Below are 23,103 nucleotides of genomic sequence, written 5' to 3'. Positions count from 1 at the left end.
ACAATTGTAAATATTTATGCACCCAACATAGGAGCACCTCAATACATAAGGCAAATACTAACAGCCATAAAAGGGGAAATCGACAGTAACACAATCATAGTAGGGGACTTTAACACCCCACTTTCACCAATGGACAGATCGTCCAAAATGAAAATGAATAAGGAAACACAAGCTTTAAATGATACATTAAACAAGATGGACTTAGTTGATATTTATAGGACATTTCATCCAAAAACAACAGAATACACATTTTTCTCAAGTGCTCATGGAACATTCTCCAGGATAGATCATATCTTGGGTCACAAATCAAGCCTTGGTAAATTTAAGAAAATTGAAATTGTATCAAGTATCTTTTCCGACCACAATGCTATGAGATTAGACATCAATTACAGGAAAAGATCTGTAAAAAATACAAACACATGGAGGCTAAACAATACACTACTCAATAACGAAGTGATCACTGAAGAAATCAGAGAGGAAATTAAAAAATACCTAGAAACAAATGACAATTGAGACACGACAACCCAAAACCTATGGGATGCAGCAAAAGCAGTCCTAAGGGGGAAGTTTATAGCAATACAATCCCACCTTAAGAAACAGGAAACATTTCGAGCAAACAACCTGACCCTGCACCTAAAGCAATTAGAGAAAGAAGAACAAAAAACCCCCAAAGCTAGCAGAAGGAAAGAAATCATAAAGATCAGATCAGAAATAAATGAAAAAGAAATGAAGGAAAGGATAGCAAAGATCAATAAAACTAAAAGCTGGTTCTTTGAGAAGATAAACAAAATTGACAAACCATTAGCCAGACTCATCAAGAAAAGAAGGGAGAAGACTCAAATCAATAGAATTAGAAATGAAAAAGGAGAAGTAACAACTGACACTGCAGAAATACAAAAGATCATGAGAGATTACTACAAGCAACTCTATGCCAATAAAACGGACAACCTGGAAGAAATGGACAAATTCTTAGAAATGCACAACCTGCCAAGACTGACTCAGGAAGAAATAGAAAATATGAATAGACCAATCACAAGCACTGAAATTGAAACTGTGATTAAAAATCTTCCATCAAACAAAAGCCCAGGACCAGATGGCTTCACAGGCGAATTCTATCAAACATTTAGAGAAGAGCTAACACCCATCCTTCTCAAACTCTTCCAAACAATTTCAGAGGAAGGAACACTCCCAAACTCATTCTACGAGGCCACCATCACCTTGATACCAAAACCAGTCAAGGATGTCACAAAGAAAGAAAACTACAGGCCAATATCACTGGTGAACATAGATGCAAAAATCCTCAACAAAATACTAGCAAACAGAATCCAACAGCACATTAAAAGGATCATACACCATGATCAAGTGGGGTTTATTCCAGGAATGCAAGGATTCTTCAATATACGCAAATCAATCAATGTGATACACCATATTAACAAGTTGAAGGAGAAAAACCATATGATCATCTCAATAGATGCAGAGAAAGCTTTCGACAAAATTCAACACCCATTTATGATAAAAACCCTGCAGAAAGTAGGCATAGAGGGATCTTTCCTCAACATAATAAAGGCCATATATGACAAACCCACAGCCAACATTGTCCTCAATGGTGAGAAACTGAAACCATTTCCACTAAGATCAGGAACAAGACAAGGCTGCCCACTCTCACCACTCTTATTCAACCTAGTTTTGGAAGTTTTAGCCACAGCAATCAGAGAAGAAAAGGAAATAAAAGGAATCCAAATCGGAAAAGAAGAAGTAAAGCTGTCATTGTTTGCAGATGACATGATACTATACATAGAGAATCCTAAAGATGCTACCGAAAAACTACTAGAGCTAATCAATGAATTTGGTAAAGTAGCAGGTTACAAAATTAATGTACAGAAATCTCTGGCATTCCTGTACACTAATGATGAAAAATCTGAAAATGAAATCAAGAAAACACTCCCATTTACCATTGCAACAAAAAGAATAAAATATCTAGGAATAAACCTACCTAAGGAGACAAAAGACCTGTATGCAGAAAATTATAAGACACTGATGAAAGAAATTAAAGATGATACAAACAGATGGAGAGATATACCATGCTCCTGGATTGGAAGAATCAATATTGTGAAAATGACTCTACTACCCAAAGCAATCTACAGATTCAATGCAATCCCTATCAAACTACCACTGGCATTTTTCACAGAACTAGAACAAAAAATTTCAAAATTTGTTTGGAAAAACAAAAGACCCCGAATAGCCAAAGCAATCTTGAGAACGAAAAAAGGAGCTGGAGGAATCAGGCTCCCTGACTTCAGACTATACTACAAAGCTACAGTAATTAAGACAGTGTGGTACTGGCATAAAAACAGAAAGATAGATCAGTGGATCAGGATAGAAAGCCCAGAGATAAACCCACGCACATATGGCCAACTTATCTTTGATAAAGGAGGCAGGAATGTACAGTGGAGAAAGGACAGCCTCTTCAATAAGTGGTGCTGGGAAAACTGGGCAGGGACATGTAAAAGTTTGAGATTAGATCATTCCCTAACACCATACACAAAAATAAGCTCAAAATGGATTAAAGACTTAAATGTAAGGCCAGAAACTATCAAACTCTTAGAGGAAAACATAGGCAGAACACTCTATGACATAAATCACAGCAAGATCCTTTTGGACCCACCTCCTAGAGAAATGGAAATAAAAACAAAGATAAACAAATGGGACCTAATGAAACTTCAAAGCTTTTGCACAGCAAAGGAAACCATAAACAAGACCAAAAGACAACCCTCAGAATGGGAGAAAATATTTGCAAATGAAGCAACTGACAAAGGATTAATCTCCAAAATTTATAAACAGCTCATGCAGCTCAATAGCAAAAGAACAAACAACCCAATCCAAAAATGGGCAGAAGACTTAAATAGGCATTTCTCCAAAGAAGATATACAGACTGCCAACAAACACATGAAAGAATGCTCAACATCATTAATCATTAGAGAAATGCAAATCAAAACTACAATGAGATATCATCTCACACCAGTCAGAATGGCCATCATCAAGAAATCTAGAAACAATAAATGCTGGAGAGGGTGTGGAGAAAAGGGAACACTCTTGCACTGCTGGTGGGAATGTGAATTGGTACAGCCACTATGGAGAACAGTATGGAGGTTCCTTAAAAAACTAAAAATAGAAGTACCATATGATCCAGCAATCCCACTACTAGGCATATACCCTGAGAAAACCATAATTCAAAAAGAGACATGTACCAAAATGTTCATTGCAGCTCTATTCACAATAGCCCGGAGCTGGAAACAACCTAAGTGTCCATCATCGGATGAATGGATAAAGAAGATGTGGCACATATATACAATGGAATATTACTCAGCCATAAAAAGAAACGAAACTGAGCTATTTGTAATGAGGTGGATAGACCTAGAGTCTGTCATACAGAGTGAAGTAAGTCAGAAAGAGAAAGACAAATACCGTATGCTAACACATATATATGGAATATAAGAAAAAAAATGTCATGAAGAACCTAGGGGTAAAACGGGAATAAAGACACAGACCTACTTGAGAATGGACTTGAGGATATGGGGAGGGGGAAGGGTAAGCTGTGACAAAGCGAAAGAGAGGCATGGACATATATACACTACCAAACGTAGGGTAGATAGATAGTGGGAAGCAGCCGCAGAGCACAGGGAGATCAGCTCGGTGCTTTGTGACTGCCTGGAGGGGAGGGATTGGGAGGGTGGGAGGGAGGGAGATGCATGAGGGAGGGGATGTGGGAACAGATGTATATGTATGACTGATTCACTTTGTTATAAAGCAGAAACTAATAAAAAAAAAGGAAAAAAATAAAAATAAAAATAAATAAAATAGCACCTTCCTGTTTAAAAAAAAAAAAAAAAAGAGTGTCTTTGGTATGATTATAGGGATCAAACCTGACTAGGATGGATTCAAAAGAAAAAGGGAGAGGAAGAAGTGGACAGTGTTTATTAGCTCTACTGGAGATTTATACTGTAAAGAGAACCAGAGAAATGGCGAGAGAGGGATATGGGATTGAGGAAAGATTTTTATTTATATATAATAGGTTTATACAATGTATTTATATTGCTTGTGATAGTCCTGTTGAGAGGAAATACTGATGATGCAGGACTGAATGAAATGGGACAAGTGATGTCTTGCACAGGGAGGGGGATGGCCCTAAATAGGAGCATGGAGAGCATGTATAGCAATGGGAAATGCAGAGGCCATGGTCCAGAAGCAGGCAGGCTGTGGAGGTAGGAGTCAGTAAAGTTCTGACTGTTTCTATTTTCTGGGTGAGGCAGGAAGAAAGTTTATCCACTGAGTGTGGGGGAGAGGAGTAAGTGTTGAAGGTGTAAGGAGAGAGGAGATATGGAATATCACCTCACAAAGGAGGAGAGTATGATGGCTTTGGAGTCAAACAAGCCTGGATTTCAATCCCACCCTCACCTGAGTCCTGCTTGGGACCCTAGGTAGGTTAACCCTCCCTGATCCTACCTCCTCATGGTCAACATGGGGATAAAGATGCCTTAAATACTGCACCCACATCTCACAGGGTTGTCCTGAAGGTCAATATGTCAACTCCCAACACATGGTAGGCACCTAATAAATACCATTCATTCCTTTCCTACTATCTTATCTTCTGCTCTCCCCCTATTTCCCTCTTTTTATCTCAAGTAATATATGGATGAGGATGAAATTAAAAGTCTCATTGACAATTTTGATATTAAAGAATTAAATAATCCTTCATTTTTCCTTTCTCTTCTGGACCCCTTGGGACTCTTTCTAACCCTAACATCCAACCAAATCAGTCAGTCAAGCAACCAATGGGTATCTGAGAACCTTCTCTGTACCCAAAGCTGTGTGTGTGCTGGGGTAGAAGAGGGACAAGAGAGAGGATGTTCTTCTCTTAATTAAATAACCTTATGTTATGAGCAGAAAAACGAAAATCAGAAGGAAAGGTATCCCCCACATGCACACGAGTCTAACACAAAAATACTGTGTATCCTTCAATCCCAGCTCTAAGCATGTAATCATCATCTGAGGGCACCCAGAGACCATCAACTTCAAACTCTTCATTTTGCATGACACCCAGAGAAGGGAAGTTCTTCCTTTGGGTCATGTAATTGAGTAGCCGAGATAGAGGGAATCCAAATCTTCTCATCTACTGGCTAGGATTCACTGAATTTTATTTCATAACATTTTCCTCCTCCTCTTCCTCCTTTCTCCTCCTACTATTACTGCTGGTAAAAATTATTAACATTTACTGAATGCTTACTATGTACCAGCCATAAATCTATATGCTTTCCATGTATTACTTCAATTAAATCCATGATGTAGGGTCATTTATTACCTTTTTCTCCCCATAAATGAGAAAACTGTGGTCCATTTAACTTATTAGGGAAACCATTGGAAAATGAGGGATTTGGATATGAACACAGCAGTCTGGCTCTAATCCAAAGGCTTACTCACAAATCACCATTCATTAGACCTTACTCATTTCCACTGGAAGTCAGTTCTCCCACATTCAAATCCTCTAACAGTTGACTCGTATCTTTGCTTCTGACAATGCTTAGGGCTCTGAGCATTTCATGTCTTGGAATTGGTGGGTTTATGCCCATCTCTTCAAATACTCTTCAAAGAATATTAGATGTCAGCTCCTTCAAGGTCCAGAATTCTCTCTCATGCCTAGCCATTTATGCATAGCATTCCTCCCCTCATTTCTTCACTCATTCATTCCCTAATTCAACAAATGCTCAAACAAGCATCCACTCTGAGTCAGGTGCTGGGGATACAGCACTGAAACGCAAGACAAGTTCAAGTTGCTGACACTCTTTACCAGAGTTGAGGAGTATGGGTCAGAGAGAATGAGACACAGTAAAATTGTAAACAGGTAAATGATCAAGATAATTTCACACAGTGAAAGTCTTTCAGAGGCAATAAAATAGGATGAGATTATTAATGTGATCAAGAGTGATCAGCTCGAGATGGCACCACATCCCTCTAGAAGCTCAGGCACATGCCTTCCAAAGTAATTTCCAATATAAATACCACTGCCATTTCTTTTTAGCAACCAGTGTCAGATTATCCTGGACACAAATAACAGGAGTTACTCTTGCAATACTGTGCTCTCTGAACAGTGAAAAACAAAAGCCAAGAGATTGGCCTTTTCATCTATGTCTCTCAGCACCATTTGACAATTTCCTCTTTTCTGACCATGTAATTATATTTTCCAAAGGCCTTATCAGAGAATCCATTTGAGCAGAGGCTAACATCATCACTCAATAATGTGTCTGTAAGTGGAGGGGATCTCATCTGTATTCCACATGAGTTGGACGTGTGGGCTGAGGTGAATGCAAGAGGAGGTCTTGTGGGCTTGTCTCTGAAGGATCATCTGTGGGGTCCCATCCTCCTGTCAGCTGTACTTCTCATTAACTCTGCTGGAGAAGGAGGTGAGGATGCACAGCCCTCTTTAGAAAACTATGCACTCCATCCTCAAAGCCTTCTGCTTTCCCCAGTTCCCACTTCAAGCTCCTGGCATATCACAGTGACAAGAACCCCTCTTTGTGCACAGTACATTACAGTTTACATGGTATTTTCACACCCTTTTATTCTTCCTGAAGAGATAGACAAAAGCAATTATTCTTGCCACGCTACTTTTACTGATGAGAAACCCAAGGAAACACAGCTAGGAAGCATTAAAGCCAGAGAGTGATCCAGGGTATCTGACTTTGAACCTGTAACAGTAAGGATCCTGGTGGGAAATAGTCACCATACTGAAATTTGGTCATTTGAAAAGAGAATATTAAAGGGATTATTTTACAGAAGTACGAGCAGGGAGTAGATAAACCACAAGAGATGGTAGACTACCAGAGAGACTGTAAAAAGGGGATGGAGGCTGGGGAGCTCTTTCCTTCCTGGGTATAAAAGGGCCAGGAACTTAAAAAAGGGGCCACCTGATAGGGCCTGTGGCTTTCAGTCAAAAGTGACCCAGTGCCATGTGACCACACAGAGAAGGAGACAGGGGAGTAGAAACCCTCACCTCCCTCCAACTTCCTGCCTGTTCTTCCTGCTGATGAAATTCAAAAGAAATCTAGATGGCAAAGGAGCCCCCAGATGCAGTCCACATAGGTCAGCCTGCAAGGACACAGAGCAGAGTGGAGCAGAGATGGGAGAGATGTTTCTGGAGAAGCAGATGGAAGATACCCAGCCCAGACCCCAGGCTTTTACCACCATCCTACCCTGTCTCCCCCTTGAGGGAAGACTGGAGTCAATACCTAAGCACACTCCCTTTTGAAGGAGGTGACATTTGGGTTAATCCCAGTGATTGCCCATCTTGCAAATATCAGGTCACCTTTTTCATGTGGCACTTAGTAAGGACAAGCTTTAGGGCGAGGCTTGGTCATATAACGTGTATGTTGAACAGCCTTGTGGATACTGTAAATGTTCTCATCATTTTCATCTCCACTGAAATCAGGAATCGAGGTTGACTCCAAGTGAAGCCTTGAACCCACCTGCAGATGTCTAGCCCATTGCTGCATGGCTTGAACTCCAGGGGGTAAACAGCAACCCCCTCAAGCTGTCCAGGACCCAACTTGCAGTCAAAATATAGCAGGAAGAGAAAAAGATCAAGCTATGGGAAGGAGTCAACATTAGGATGATCAGAAAAGCCGAGTGCAGAAAGGGCTGTTCTGCCAGTGGAGATGCCGGGGATCGGGCCGGCAGAGGAGCCGTGACACTGAGGTCAGTCAACAGAGAAGAAATTGCCAAACTGAGCGGGTAAAGCAGCAGGCATCAAAAGTCAGGGATCGGTGAGCCAAGAAGACGAGAGATGAGACTGTGAGGTGAGAGTAAGGGGGAAGACGGGCCTGGGGAAAAGCTGCAGTCAGGCACTGGCTCAGAGGGGCCTACCATGCTACTTCATGTGGAAGGGGCGGCTGTGTTTGAAGGACCTGTGAGAAGACAGCAGCAACAGGCAGAGGCCAGGTTTCCCAAAGTAAAGGCCTAACAAGAGCTCCCAGCCAACAGGGTTAATGGACTCTGGAGACAGAAGTCAGGCCAGCCTCTCAGACCCACTCATATTCTTTCCCCTGTTTGATCATGGCCTTGAAGATTCCCTGATGGCAGGAACATCCATGCATATAAATGATTCCTGATTAACCAGATACTCCTGTTATCTCCTTGTATTTGTCCTCCTGTTTACTTCTGTTCTGCTCAGATGTGGAAGACCCATCATCATTATCAAATTCAGCATCATCAGCATCATGGCGGCATTTATTGAACAACTACCAGGCATGGTACTAAACTACTGATATGCTGTGGCAACACTGTTGACAGCCTACAGATGTCATTTCCCCTTCTTTGTTCCAAGTACCTCAGTTTTGTTGAGGGAGAAATGTACCAGCATCATGGAAGGAAGGATGGTTGGTCTAAGGGGTCAATCATGGTGACCGCTTTTCCCTTTGTCATTGTCTCTAGATGCTCTTCGTTTTTCTTTTTTTTAACATCTTTATTGGAGTATAATTGCTTTACAATGGTGTGTTAGTTTCTGCTGTATTACAAAGTGAATCAGCTACACACATACATATATCCCCATATCTCCTCCCTCTTGCATCTCCCTCCCACCCTCCCTATCCCACCCTTCTAGGTAGACACAAAGCACCGAGCTCATCTCCCTGTGCTATGCGGCTGCTTCCCACTAGCTATCTATTTTACATTTGGTAGTGTATATATGTCCATGCCACTCTCGCACTTCGTCCCAGCTTCCCCTTCCCCTTCCCCGTGTCCTCAAGTCCATTCTCTACGTCTGTGCCTTTCTAGAGGCTTTTCACTGGCAAGGATGACAGAGTACACGGATAAAAAGGACGGCATCGGTCCCGGATGACATGTCCGAGCACCAACTCATCTCAGGCACTGCCTCATCTAAACTTCCTGTTTAAGTAAACATTATGTATCCTTACAGTTTAAACCATTGTTATTTGCAACCAGGAATGTCTCATCTGATGCATGTGCACTGTCACACTTAATTCTAGTAATCCCATGAGGGAGGCATTATATTAACCTTATCTCATGATTGGGACTTATAAGAGTTAAGTGACTTGCCAAGGGTCCCACAGCTAGTGGCAGAGCCAGAGTGGAAACCCAGAGCTATCCAACTCCAAAAGCTTGTGCTCTTAACCATGAACCTACACTTTCTCTCACTGTGCTCACCGATGCCTGACCCTGGCCAGTACCAGCTCCACTTCAGCCACATGAAATACGATTTAGCATCATGCCCACACTCAGAGCATCTGACCCTCATCATACACCCACCTCATCTTGTAACTCCCATCTTAGCATAGGCTAATTGCTATGGTCTCACCTAGTTACAGAGCTGAGACAGGCCACGCTGATCCAAGGGCAGGGGCACTTGGCTCCCTGCCCTGTTGCCATAGTCACTGCTGTGCGTGACAGGCCAGAGGCGTGGATTACAGCCCAAAGCAGGAGGCTAGAGGCCTGCAGGTAAATACTGTTCCCCACACTGCCAAGGGACAGAGCTGTCCAGACTATCCTACAAGGAACAAAGCAGCCCTCATTCCTCCGAAGTATGTTCCTGCTGCACACCAATGGCGTATCAGGCTTTATTCTGTTAAATGAAAAAGCAAATTAAACACCAATACATACAGTGCTGTCTTATTATTGAAAAACAATGTGTTTGCATATGCAAAGAAAAATTCCAGAGAAGAGAAATAAAACTGGTAATAATGAAGACTTCTGTGCAATGGAATTAGGAGCAGGGTGATTGGTATCACGTGGTTTTAAACAGTTTGCACCTTTCATGGTTTTTTTTCTTTATAAGTTACCCAGTATTTTATTACCTATTATATCATTTATATGGTGAATGCTTTATAATAAATTATTCCACTAGATTAAGCTAAAAATAACCTATACTGCAAGAATTTTCACCCCAAACTTCACAGTGTTGCTTAGAATTTGTGTCCTCATAGCTTCTTGTTTTCTTCTTTGTTTTTAATTTTGTGTAAAGTGTGAATCAGGCAAGCATCTTTCATAATTTAAGAAAATTAAAGAAAAAACATGTCCACTGAACTTCACAGTAAGGCTATACCAAAACAGCCTGGGACAATCATGAAATCCAGCCTGAAGAGCTTACTAAAGGGCTTAATGAAAGCCCCTTACCGTGGGCCTCAGCTGTAGGTTGAAGAAACAGACCCACAGAATTTTAGGATGGTAATATATCCACAGTCCAGACAAGTATATCCAACTGTATTTACTCTCCAGCAGAGAGGGCACATGCCCCTTAATCCTACCTGTGATTGGCTTTTGTTTGTACCCTCTCTGTAAATTACGTCCACTCCTTCATGCCTGCCAGAGCTCCTGCGGACACAGGACACATGTAAATTCAACTTGAGAGTGAGGCATAGTTCACCCTGTGCTGTGAATCAGACCAGGAAATCACTGAAAGTCTTTTATAGATTAACTGCCTTCCTCGAGAAAAGAATAATCCTCAGAAATTCAAAGCAGAAAGGAGAGGATATGAGGATATATGTATACGTATAGCTGATTCACTTTGTTATACAGCAGCAACTAACACAACAATGTAAAGCAATTATACTCCAATAAAGCTGTTAAAAAAATAAAAATTTTAAAAAAAGAAATGCTAAGCTTACTTCATCTTCATCTTTCCCCAGGCCTGATATTTACAAAACACACTGAAATTTACAACACCTATTCCCATGCAGGTTCTCATTTCATCCTCATGATAACCCTGTACAAGCAGACTGAGTAGAAACGATGCCCATTCTATACAGATCAGGAGACTGAGGCAAAGAACAAGGAGACTTAACTAATGGAACCACCTAGAATGATAGGATCACAAGTCAGAAGCCACAAATACAGACCCTTAGACCACTCTTCCATTTATTTATTCATTCAGGTATTCACAAATATTTGTGGACTACCTATCTTGTGACAGCTCCACAATATACACCGGTGATACAATGGTGAGCCCTCGTGGTGTATACAGCCTGTGGGAAAGACAGACCTCAATCCAATGATCAAAAACCACTCTGTAGATAAACAGGTTATGGTGAAACTGTAAAACACAAGAAACTTCTTTCTTTTGTCCTGAAAATTAAGGATAAGTAGAAATGAACTTGATATTCGAGAAATGGAGTGTACGGAGATCCTGCAGCTTAAACGAATATGGTACTTAAAGAACTAAAAGAATGTAGTGCAAGAGGAAATTGAAGAAGGAAACATGGGCCAGACTATTCAAAAATTTAAGCTATATTAAGGAGTGTGACTTTTAGCCTAAAACTCATAGAAGGCCATTAAACGAGCTAACATTTGTATTGGGGTGGGAAGGGAATATGGTGATCACGTGTGCAGCATGAAGTCTTTATGTATCATCCTAATGTCCATGAAACATTGCTGCCTGTGAAAATGACTCAAATTCAGTGTGCTCACCTACTTCTTTGGCCTTGCTCTCTTATTAGCTCCTGCAGGCTCTAGTACATATCTAATTAGATACCAATAAAAGAAGCAATAATGACAAATGCCCTCCTAAATGGGGGTCCCCTACCGCCCAACCCTTTATTTCACCATCAGTAGTTTTTAATGAGACCCTGTGATTGCAAAGTCACCTTAAAGAACACAGAGAGTTTATCACCTTGAAATAGGGAATATCAAAATTTATATTGGAACAGTATAAAACCAGCCATGTAACACTGGAGACTAGTGTAACGCATCTATTTCACATTTGAAGAAATGGCCGAATGGCTCATTTGCAGTCAGTCATGATTTAAGATTAGGTCCCTGGTCATCGCACAGAGGCACATGCAAGGCATACCAATCATATGCGCATAATGGGCCATTCGAAGGCCTGACCCCACATTATGTCTGTGGGATTGAAGTCATGAACCTGTCTGTCAACATTGTAGATTCCAGGAAGGAAGGAGAGTCTTTAAATCTAAAAATAATTTCACATAAGCTTTCTAGAGTCCAAAGACCAACAGTGGTTGGAAATTATAACAAGGTCGATTTTGGTGCAACAAGGAAGCAGCCCTTTGAAATGACCAGCCTCCCAAGTCTGAGAAAGTAATACATGGAACTCGGCCTTTGTTGGTTTCAGTTTATAAATGGGATGGCTTACACTTCTTCCATGAGAAGTTAGAAGTGTTATCTTGTCACATGGGAGTGTTAAAAAGATGGAGGAGGGGCTTCCCTGGTGGTGCAGTGGTTGAGAGTCCACCTGCCGATGCAGGGGACACGGGTTCGTGCCCCGGTCCGGGAAGATCCCACATGCCACGGAGCGGCTGGGCCCGTGCGCCATGGCCGCTGAGCCTGCGCATCCGGAGCCTGTGCTCCGCAACGGGAGAGGCCACAACAGTAAGAGGCCCGCGTACCGCAAAAAAAAAAAAAAAAAAAAAAAAAAAAGGAGTAAGGAATGACCTCTGGACTCTGGCTCCAGCCTGCCACTGACTTACTATGAACCCCTGGACGAGTCATTTCTGTTCTCAGCACCTCAAAAGTCCCTATCTATACGATGCAAGAACATCCACCTCAGAGTGCTTTTACAAAAAATCAAGTGAATATATAAACGACCTCTTTAAAAAAAAAAAAAAAATCCAAAACACTAACCTCAACTCAGCAATGACTGAGCAAAAAGCCTGAGTTTTTCCCAGCATAGTCCTGGGTCTCTAAGGGCAAAATGTCAAAGAATTCAAGAAACTGGAATCACAGATTGCCCAGCTCCTTCCTTGCTTGCGCTTCAAAGACAGCACCAACTTGGAGAACACTGAGCAACTGAATGAGCTGTGCTGGGGACACACCAGAATGAAACACAGCCCAAGGCTGTTAACCTCCAGTGGAAATGAAATTCCATTCTGGGTAATACCAGTATTCTGAGTATCCCAAAGAAGCCAGCTCATGGCCCCAACTCCAAGCCTGTAAGTTCCTATGTGTGAAATTCACTGTCAGGAAAGGGATACTCTCAGACTAATAGACTCTAACGAGTGGAGGTGCAACAGGACACTCCTGAGGAAGAGTTAGAGACAGCATCGCACAGGCCCTTTAAGGAGAAGGAAAATTATTTCTACTCTAATTGCCCCAGAAAACCCTCAGTTGAGGGCCCAGGCACATTAACCAGCTGGCTTAGTGGCTCTGGAGCTCCAGCTGGGAGACACACTCGCAAGAAGTTAAGATGGATAGGCTGAGAGACAAAAGTCAACTGATTTGGGGGTTAGAGCAGGGAAAAGCGTGCACAGAAACCTTTTCCTTCCAAGCCTCCTCCTCTTCACACCCCAGCCCCACCACACCCCCTAAGAGAAAAGCAGCCGAACAGGTTCAGCTATAAATCTGTTTCCTTGCATCCAACCGCTCTGGCTACTATTATTTATAACATTAATTTAAGTTCCCAGAGAGATAGATGAATTTCTTTCTGGTAGTGTGGAAAATCAGTTCTTTTCAATGACAACATCTGTACCCCTGGTCTCACTAGAAAACTAATGTAGTATTTGGAATTCTTTTTCTTTTCCAGTTAAAAAGTCCTCATGGCTGGCTCATGCATTTTTTATTCCCCAGTGCTCCTTTCCAATGAGTGAAGCATAAAAGGAAAGAGACAACTAATGTATAAGTGTATATTTTTTTTAAATACAGTTCCATCATACATATTGTTCTGGTTTGACTTTTTATTTTCTCTCACTGCTTTCCTTTTTAAGGAATAACCATACATATCTATAAAAAAGGGCAGAGTAGAATCGTAACAATAAAGATGCAAGCTTCAATATTTTCACCTACAAGAAAACATTATTTCTCCTGCAGCCTATTTCCCCTTCCATTCATCCTGTATAGACCCATGTCCATGCAATACAATCACAACTCAAGATGTGTCTGAAGGCATGTAGATGAAATCACTATAAGTTGGAAACGAAGTCTTATTTTCCTTTCTATTTTAATACATCTTAGGCCCCATGTATGAAATACTGTGCTTCCTTATTAATCTCCTCATGGCCTCAGGTAGCCAACAAACCACCAGATAAAGAGATACAAACCACCTATTGTATTTCTTTTTAGTCCTTTCCATTTGCAATTTTGAAAGCTCAGGAGTGCAGGTGGATAGGGGGAAATGCAGGCCACTCTCTCATTATCCATTTCAATTAATCCTTTCACCTCCTACCTCTCTCTGCCACTGAGGCCACGGTTGACCAAAAGCATATTTAAACCCACCAGGCAACAAGAGGAAAAGATAAAGATTTTTGAAAAGACAAAAGTAGAAATAGGTTTATATACTGATGTCATTAGAAGGTAGGGCAAAGTTAAATTTGGAATCCACCTAGTGAGGTTGGGATGAGTAAGCCACAGGGTACAAAGCATGAGTCGAAGTGTGAGGGTCTCAGCCAGAATGAGACAGCCAACATGATTATGTCTGAGCTGCCTTAACAATTAAGCAGCCACTCTCTACTCTACCAAAAAAATCTACAACATGGACTGTATTACATTGGCTACCTAGACCGTTAGATCCATTCCCTCCCATTATTTAAGTCGTTACAGCTTGGCAGCAGCAAAGGCTTTTTTTCCTTCAGTATTCAGAGGCTGTGTTATGTTTTTTAACAGCACAACTATCCATCATCTGCTGACTACAGTACACTGCTCTATCTTGTAGGTTACCAAGCTACCAGGGCCTGCATAGCCAGGGCAGCCTGTACCCTCCAAAAAGGCTGTCTGCTGTCACATGTCTGGGTCAGAACATGTCTGAAAGAAAGAAAGAACACAAGGTGGAGAACAAAATGCCAACATGCCTTAGATCCAAAAATGCATATTCGGCATCTACTCCAGCAAGAAGGGAGGCAAGTGAGAAAAAAAAAAAAAAAGATTGGGCAGCTACGGTAAGTAATCTTTGCTATCCAGCAGCATGCTGCACTGTCAACCCAGGTATCAATTCAGATGACTGCAAACCCCCTGCCGGTCTACTACAGAAGCAGCCCTGTGAAGGTGGCATGCTGGGTTGCTCTCCAGGGTCCTGAAGGCAAAAAAAAAAAAAAAAAAAAAAAAAAATCATACCCTAACTAAGCACTGTGTTGAGCTAGAATCAGAGAGATGCCCAGAAGAGGAGAGGTGGAAGAAGATTTAGAAATAATCTGGTCCTAGCCCCTCTTTTTATACCTAGGGAGCTAAGGCCCAGAGACAGTAAATGAATTTCCTAGGGTCATATAAATTTAACAATTTCTTTCAGCTCAAGTTTTCAATCCAGAATGTTTTTGTGCTAAAAAGCCAGAGTTTCAAAGTAGAGAAGCAAAGAGTATCTATTTTGTTTAGGAGACCCAGGAAATTATAACATATTAGTTTCCTCATTCACCTGGCTTTATTTACATCTCCTCCTAAAAGCTCTGACAATTTGGGCTCATGGCTTGAGGACGGGGGAAGTAAATCTTTGAACCTCTTCTCTCACAGAAGTAAAAAAGGAAAGAAGCCATGTCACATTCTCAAAGCCCTTCCAGGACCAACAAAAGATCGTATTACATTGGAGGGGATGTTGCCTTCCCCATTCAGCCTCAGTTACATATTTTTAAAGAAACTCTGCAATTACTTATTTTCAAAGGGACTGTGTTGGCATAAAAGTCATGCACCATGATGTTGCAGTACCTACCATAGAACTAAAAGACAAACTACTGGAGAACCATGCCTAGGATTTGGCAGTCAGAATAACTTCAGGGGCCTGATTGACCTCAAACCCTACACTGCACCATGGATCCACATTACACACTAGATCCTCATCCATGGGACACGAGCCACTGTTTTTATACAGGTGAAAATCTGACTAAATTGTATTCATTTTCAATATGATACTTTAACATCTTTTCTATATGATGGTATATGTTTATAGTACTTCATGATGCTGTGTGTTCATATAGTAGCTTGAAATTTTCTAAGGATTTTGCACACACTCTCTTGCTACATTCCTACAACAACCATACGGTAGAAGAGTTACTATTACTCCCATTTTACAGATGCAAGCACAGTTTCTGGCATAGGGAGGGAGGAAGGATTAGAGGACAAGAGGATGGGAGGAATCTTCAAAGAATCTAAGAGGCAGACTTCCTGATTTCATACCCCTGCATCATTGCATTTAAGTCACATTTTATAAATGGCAAAACCAAGACAAAGGTCCAGCATTTGCTACAAGTTTAGGTTAGACCACAGAGCCCATATGCCTGGTCACCTGAGAACAGCTTTTCTTCCCCTGTCCTCCCCTCTGTCATATTTCCTTCTCTGTCTCTTCCTGAAGGCTTTCTCTCACCGCCAACTTCATCCACTCACCCATACACACTCTTCTCTCACCAGCACTATGACTGGCTGTGTAATGCTTATAAGATGAACCTCACTCCAAGACCAGTTCTCACGTGACTGGTATGGAATCACATCACACAGTGGCAAAAACTGTAAAGCTGCAGAAATTGTCATGCATTTTCACCTGGGATGGTAAGAAATTGAGAGGCTACTCCATGTCCCCAGGAGCTCTTCCTCCTGTTGTCTCCCAGACCTGATTGTCTCTAGCAGAAATCTAGCAATCCATCGTGCACTTACAACATCCCTTGTACTGTCGCCTTGTACTGTTACTTAAATTTACACGTGGGTTATATCCTATCTTCCTAGCTTGCTTGTCATCTCTTCCTGGACAGAAGATCTGGTGCTACCGGGTTCGTTGGACATGAGGCATATGCTGGATTCTCAGTTTTAATTTTGATGATGAGTTGTGTGCATGTGTTCCTGTTTGTGAAGCAAATAATCTGTCAGTAGGGGAAGCAGGAGACTGAGAATCTTGGCCTGGCTCCTTTGGAAGCATTGGCCTTTGATAGTCATCTCTTAATTTCCCCCTCCTTCCTCCAGTGCAAATGTTTGTATAAAAGACAGTGGAGTACATTATACTTGACTTAACTACCTTAAGGAATGTGTGGTTTAATAATATGCTGTTTGTAAATACTTTAGGAGCTCTCTGGAAAGAAGAGGCCGTGTCACCATATTTCATTATGAAAAACCTAGAGATATAAACACATGCTCACATCCTGAAGTTACTCTGAAATATTCAAGAGGAACCTTGAATTACTGACTTGTCCAGCGATTTACAGTAAGTTTGTTTTTCTGGTTCTGCACGTTCTTCAAAATCAGTTGTATGGAAACACTGAATGTGCTCTTCAGTGAATAAAGAGCGTGCATTAGAAGTAAAATCTAAATATGTTTACTGTCTAGAATATAATCATTAACGGTCAGAGTGACAACCGGGCTGCAGGTGTGTGTGTGTGCGTGCTCTGTCTACCTGTGCACATTTGACCAAATGAGGTGAGAGTTCAGAGTTCCATTACAAGGGGACTGTGTAAGAGAAATTTTTCCAGCAGTGAGGCAAGAGGAGGTGGGATTTGCGTGGGGAGACCTGAATGTGGCAGAAAGTTCTGGCTGAAGGCTGGATGCATGTACCATTTGAATGGAAAACACTTTTGAGTCCATTCCTCCACTGTCGCTTCAAGACCAAGATGCTGGGAGTAACGCTTTTCAGTTCTCTCTCCTGCTCAGATGCTATTATGAGTTGTCAGAACAGCCTGCTCACAAGGCTTCCATCTGAGTCCACGATTTTCCTGATATCCAAGGACCAGGGCCAATCACTGGGGGAGGGGGGGGGCCCTGGTGGCTTCAGAATTCAAAAGTGCTGGACAAATAAACCATGGATTTCCTGATGGCAAGAACTCCTAATGCTTTGTATCTCCACAGCCTGGCAGAGATAGTGTGTCCAATACTTTCATTGAAAGTTGAAAATTTAAATTTCAACTTTCATTGAAAGTTGAAAATTGACTGATTGAAAATTAAGAGTTACCAAATAAAGAGAAGGAAAGAAAATCCCTTTTGTGATGAAAGAACTCTGAGGCCCTGAATACCCGATGTCAATGGATTGTGGGCTTTGAGTAATGGGGACAGGCCACAGGGTGAGCCGAGAATGGAGCAGGGGAAGCTGAGGAAGATTAGTTCAGGCCTCCTTCTCAGCTTTGTTGGCAACTATTAATAGCAAGGCAGCTAAAGAAAAACCTAAGGCAGTGGAGATAATCAGGCTGGTCACCCAACTGAGTGGTTCCTTTTATGTTTCTAGCTTGAAGTGATCTGCTACCCACACTTTGGGAGTTTCTGACTAGGCCCAGCTGAACAGCTGAAGCAAGGAGAAAACTGTGTCTCAATAGCAAGCAGAAAGTGTTAAACTACCAACCAAAAGAGCAGTCGCTTTTCTTGTGACAATTTATTAGGTCTGAAAAGTCTCTGTTTCTCCATGCTAAAAAAGGTAGAAAATCCTGCTACATTCCAGTTCCTCAGAGCAAAGGAATTGCCTGGCAATCTTCTCTTCCTGATTTCAAGTGTTTTTATAGTTGCTGGACCTTCTGTAGATTCTCTCTCCTGGGAAGACTTCCTGGCATGGTTATAACTTTGTCTTGGGAAGGACATGAACTTCAGAGGCAGAGAGGAGAGAAGACAAGGCTGGGGAGTTAGATCCTGGTTCACAGTTTTGGCTCTATGCTTTTTACGTTATGTGATTGAGACTGAGTTACTTACCATCTTGGAGCCTTTCTAATTCCAAATCTGTAAAATGGGTCTCATGAAATTGCCCCCACACCACATGGCCGTCCTAAGGACTATTATACTTAGCACATTAGCTGGCCTATGGTAGATGTGCAATAATAGATGGAGGTCCCTTCCCTTATGCCAAGGCAATGGGTTCCATTAGTAAGATTCCACATCTTACCAGACAACTCCAAAGACTGGTAATATAAGACAAGGGGAGAAAAATACTAGAAATAAAGAACGAACTGCTAACACTGAGTCTGGCTCTTGCCTTCCCTCATATTCTAAGTCCAGTGACAACAGTCCCTCCCGTTGGGCTAAATAGGCTAGTGGTTACAACAGGCATGCAAGTAAGACTCGGGTCCAAATCCTAGAGCTGCCACTTAGCAGCAGTGGGATTGCAGAAATAGAATGTAACCTCAACTCCATCATTTTTTAATGATAAAAATAACAGCCTGAGTGATGAATTCATCTATGTAAAGCACTTTACACTGTCACTAGCACAGTCAACACCCAATAAATATTATCTATCACATCACCATTTATCATCTACCCAGAACAACTCTAGCAGGTGACAGGTTGAGAAAAATAAGACAGTGTAACTTTAAGGGTAAAGGAATCAAAAAGGAAGAATCTCATGGCAGTATGAAATACATAGCTTAGAGAATAAAAATCAGCCTTTCTGAAATTCACTCTCTGTGAGGGTGGCCTAGATAAGTAGTAGAGCAGCATCTTGATCAATAGACCAGAACTTCTGCCACCCTAAAATCCAGCAGTGCTGGCTAGCAAGAAACTTCTGAAGAAGATACGTTTATTCCATGTAACAGACACTAGCCCACGTTAAACTTTCCTCCTCCCTACTGGGGATCTGCTTCAGGTACTTGGACCTCCAGGGTCCCTCACTTATTTGTTGCAGCCCAGCCTGTCCTCCAGCTTCTACCCACTCTCTATTTTTTTTCAGGGTAAAGCATGAACGCAGTCCCCCACTACCACAAACTATGCAGTCGAGTTTCCCACATTTGGGGAAACCGCAGGCGCCCCCTCTATTTAAACCACGGGTTTTGAAACGCGAGTCCATGCACCAAGGCTAACCTGCCTGCCTAGGAACTACCCAGAGAGCTTATGAAGAATATAGTTCCACCCTCAGAGAATCTGATCCACTAGGTCAGAGATGGCACCCGGTTACTCATATGTTTTTTTATAGGTTCCCCAGTAATTCTTAAGTGTAGTCAGGTTTGGGAACTCTGTTTCTAGACTTTTCCTACACCAAAATCAAAATTTACCTCCTCTATGGCCCAGTCTTTCCCAGCCTCTCTTTCCCCGTAACCTATCTAAAAAACCCATTTGTGTTGGGGCCATAAATCATTAACTGGCAACAACTTTATTTTTTCCCTCTAAGATCTTACATAAAGAAAAACATGTTATGTCATGAACCAAAGTACAAAATTTTTCAAGAGAAGGGAAATAATATTTAGAATCTCCTCAATCCATTCCGTATAAATAGGGCCGACCCGAAAGCATACTGTGGGTTCCAGCTCTCCTGTTCTCTCCCTACTTTCCTGGTAGAGAGGCCAGGATATACAGTAAATGAAAGTTTGGAGACGAACAGACACCACAGATGTGCAGAATAAATAATAATATAACAGTAACAACCACCACCATGTACTGGGTGCCAAAGGCCAAGCACCACCCAAAGCGCTTTATGTGAATTATCTTTTTTAACATTAGCATCTGTAAGTATGTGCTAATACTAGCAGTCCCAGTTCACAAATTAAAAAACTGAGATGAAAAGATATTACTGTGCCCAAATTCCCACAGCTAACAAGTGGCTGAGGATGGCAGAGGAGACTATTTCAGAGGGACCAGAGCATTTTGAAGGCAGGAAACCTTCGATTAGCAGAGACATATCCTCTCTCCTCTTTTGACTCTTCTCTGGAGAGGAGAATATGGGGAAATAGAAGATAAAACTTCTGAAAAGAGGAAGCAAAAAAATTGCAAAGCAAGAAAACAGTGGTGTCTCCAGGACTTTTCATTTGGGAATTAGTAAACGAGGACCTCGAGGCTCCTTTCTGGCCTATGGCACAGGGGGACATGCAGGACCCTTCTTCTCTCCCATTGGGGCAGCATGAGTGGTGTGTAGCGGGGAGCAAGCGTGCTCCCTGACAGGCCACTTTAGTTCTAGAGAATTGAAAGAGCCAATAAGCTCTTGAAGGTGGAAGTGGAGGTAGTGACTGAGGGCTGGCTTTACCCAGATGGCCCAGCCCACGGTAAAAAGGAGTTTGTGGTTTCTATGGAAACGTGGTCCAGGCACACACATTACATCTAGTTGAAGCCACGATTCTTCAGAAAAATCCAGAAAGTGCCCGAAATAGATGACATCAAACTGTGCCAAGACTCACTTTAAGATGGCGGGACTTCCTTTAAACCTGACACTAGTTTCTGTTCTCTGCCTCTCCAGGTCCTCTTGTAAAAGAGACTGCAGAGCTGGAATGGCAAGTATATTGAAGTATCATCTCATCAGAAATGCAGTGTGGAGCCGACTGACCTTGGATTATGCTTCCTTCTATTGGGTGCCGGAAGGGAGGCTGTCCCCAATGTGCCTGTACCTTATCCTGGGCCCAAGAGAACAAGTTCTGTGGCCGAACAATCATTTGAACTTTGACAGTATCATTAATGAAAACCAACAATTCATAGCTACCTTGCAGCACCAAAAATTCTCTATAATAGGACTCAGATCACTATCCCTAAGGACTTCCAGTGGGTTGTGGAGAAATCAAAATATTCCCCTTGACCACCATCATCCAGCTGTCCAGCCACAAGTGATCCAGTAGAGACCAACAGCATCCTTTCTTCAGCTGGCAGTCAACCTCCCTGCCCAGGGATGAACACGGGAGCCACTATCTCCTTCTCAACCCAACCCACAACCTCCTGCGAAAGCCCCGACTTCAAAATAGTCCTGCCATCCTCTGACAAGCTGGGAGGCTCATTCCTCTGCAGAGGATAAATGAAATCAATTCCAAAAGATTCAAAGAACAGCCTCTTTAAGAAGTTGCCATTTGGAAAAAATATTTAAGCAAAGCTGTGCTAGATGAAGTCGAATAGAATTAGTCGCTCCACTAGCACCGCCTTCTCAGATTCATTCGAAGGTAGACCAGCTCATTCGTTTCCAAGTGGAACGAACTCAACAACAATATATCACAGTTAACTGTGATCACAGCTCCATGGAATTCCAGCTGGTACCTGGAGTACACCGAGGTGCACTTAATATTCCCCCATCTATAATCAACCTTTTGTACATTTCTACCTAATTGCCAGATATGTTTCCATTTTAATGAACTGTTTTCTTAACATATTACAGTTGGTCACTCCAGCACGCCTAATGGCCTATTTCGGTATGTTAAATGACGATTACAGTCCCTTGGTTTGTTTCCCAGCAAGGCTTGGAGGGGGTTGGCTTTATCCCTTCTCCATTGCTCAGTTTCAAGGGCACAATCACAAAAGATCAAAGGCAAAGTCATACCTGTTGCAGTCGACGTGGAGCTGGAGATGGGAGGCACTAACTGACAGTGCGACCTTGTGCCACTGTCCGTCAGCCATCCGGTACGGAAGTGCCTCCATCCTGGGCTTGCCGTTATGTATGTAGTGATATCGAATCTCATCCCTCAGACCACTGCTCTCCAGTTCGAAATAGCTGTATGTAAACAACAAAAATGTGTTTTATTTTACACAGCCATCATCAATCCTCATGACTTACTACCAGGGTTCCCAGAACCTAAAATTAGCTCAGCTTGACGCAAAGAACCACAATCCACAACCAATTGTATGGTACGGAACCCAATTCACCTTTTGTCTGAGAGCCCTCACGGTGACAGCTTGAAGCCCTGAAATGGAGACTGAATGATCTGCTGTGAGTGACAGGCCACAAGCTAATTAGCAAAGCTTGGTGCAGTGTCGCTTAAGCATAGTTCAGAATGGAAATAAACTGTCAGAGAAGAGATGAGTAAGGCTTTTTTTTTCTTTTTTATTTTTTTTACTTCCCTCTGGACAAGAAGCTATAAGTGAAGAACAACTCTTAGGTAATCAATAGGGGAGCAAAGTTTGAAGCTACTCACATATGTGTCAGTATTTCAAAATTTCATGGAATGAAACATACAATTAAGTTTTTCTTTCCCCAGATTGTTACCTTCTTTTTCCAGATCCATGAAAAACTTTTAGCACCACCACTGTAGTCTACACTTTAGTCATAAAAGGCAGCCAACTTTGGGACCCTCCTCAGTCACACACCAGGGCTGATACTTTCATGGTTGGCAGGCCTACTTAGTCTCCTATGTGTCCCTTCTGAAATGTGTCACCATGATCATCATCAACACAGGGCCCAATCTCACTGCTGAGCACTGCACTAGGCATTTGACATATACTATCTAATCTATCACTCACGAAAACCTGTAACACTGATATTACCCCTTTTGAAATATTTTTTAAAAAACCGAGATTCCG

General features: G+C 42.0%; 1 protein-coding gene across 3 annotated transcripts in view; it reads right to left on the bottom strand.

The window, feature by feature from the left end:
* The window catches only part of NELL1 (neural EGFL like 1), a 911,833-nt gene that overhangs the window by 770,067 nt on the left and 118,663 nt on the right, over window positions 1-23,103 (bottom strand). For 2 of the 3 annotated variants that reach the window (XM_060103268.1, XM_060103269.1), the window contains exon 4: window positions 22,127-22,297. The exons of the other annotated variant lie outside the window; for it this stretch is intronic. In XM_060103268.1, coding sequence (XP_059959251.1) covers window positions 22,127-22,297 — 171 coding nt within the window. The remainder of the gene's footprint in view (window positions 1-22,126; window positions 22,298-23,103) is intronic. 3 annotated transcript variants of the gene reach the window in all.

This window comes from Mesoplodon densirostris, chromosome 7, assembly GCF_025265405.1.
Source record: "Mesoplodon densirostris isolate mMesDen1 chromosome 7, mMesDen1 primary haplotype, whole genome shotgun sequence".
Classification (NCBI taxonomy): domain Eukaryota; kingdom Metazoa; phylum Chordata; class Mammalia; order Artiodactyla; family Ziphiidae; genus Mesoplodon; species Mesoplodon densirostris.
Note: the sequence above shows the minus strand (reverse complement) of the source record. Positions and strands in the feature narration are given on the sequence as shown.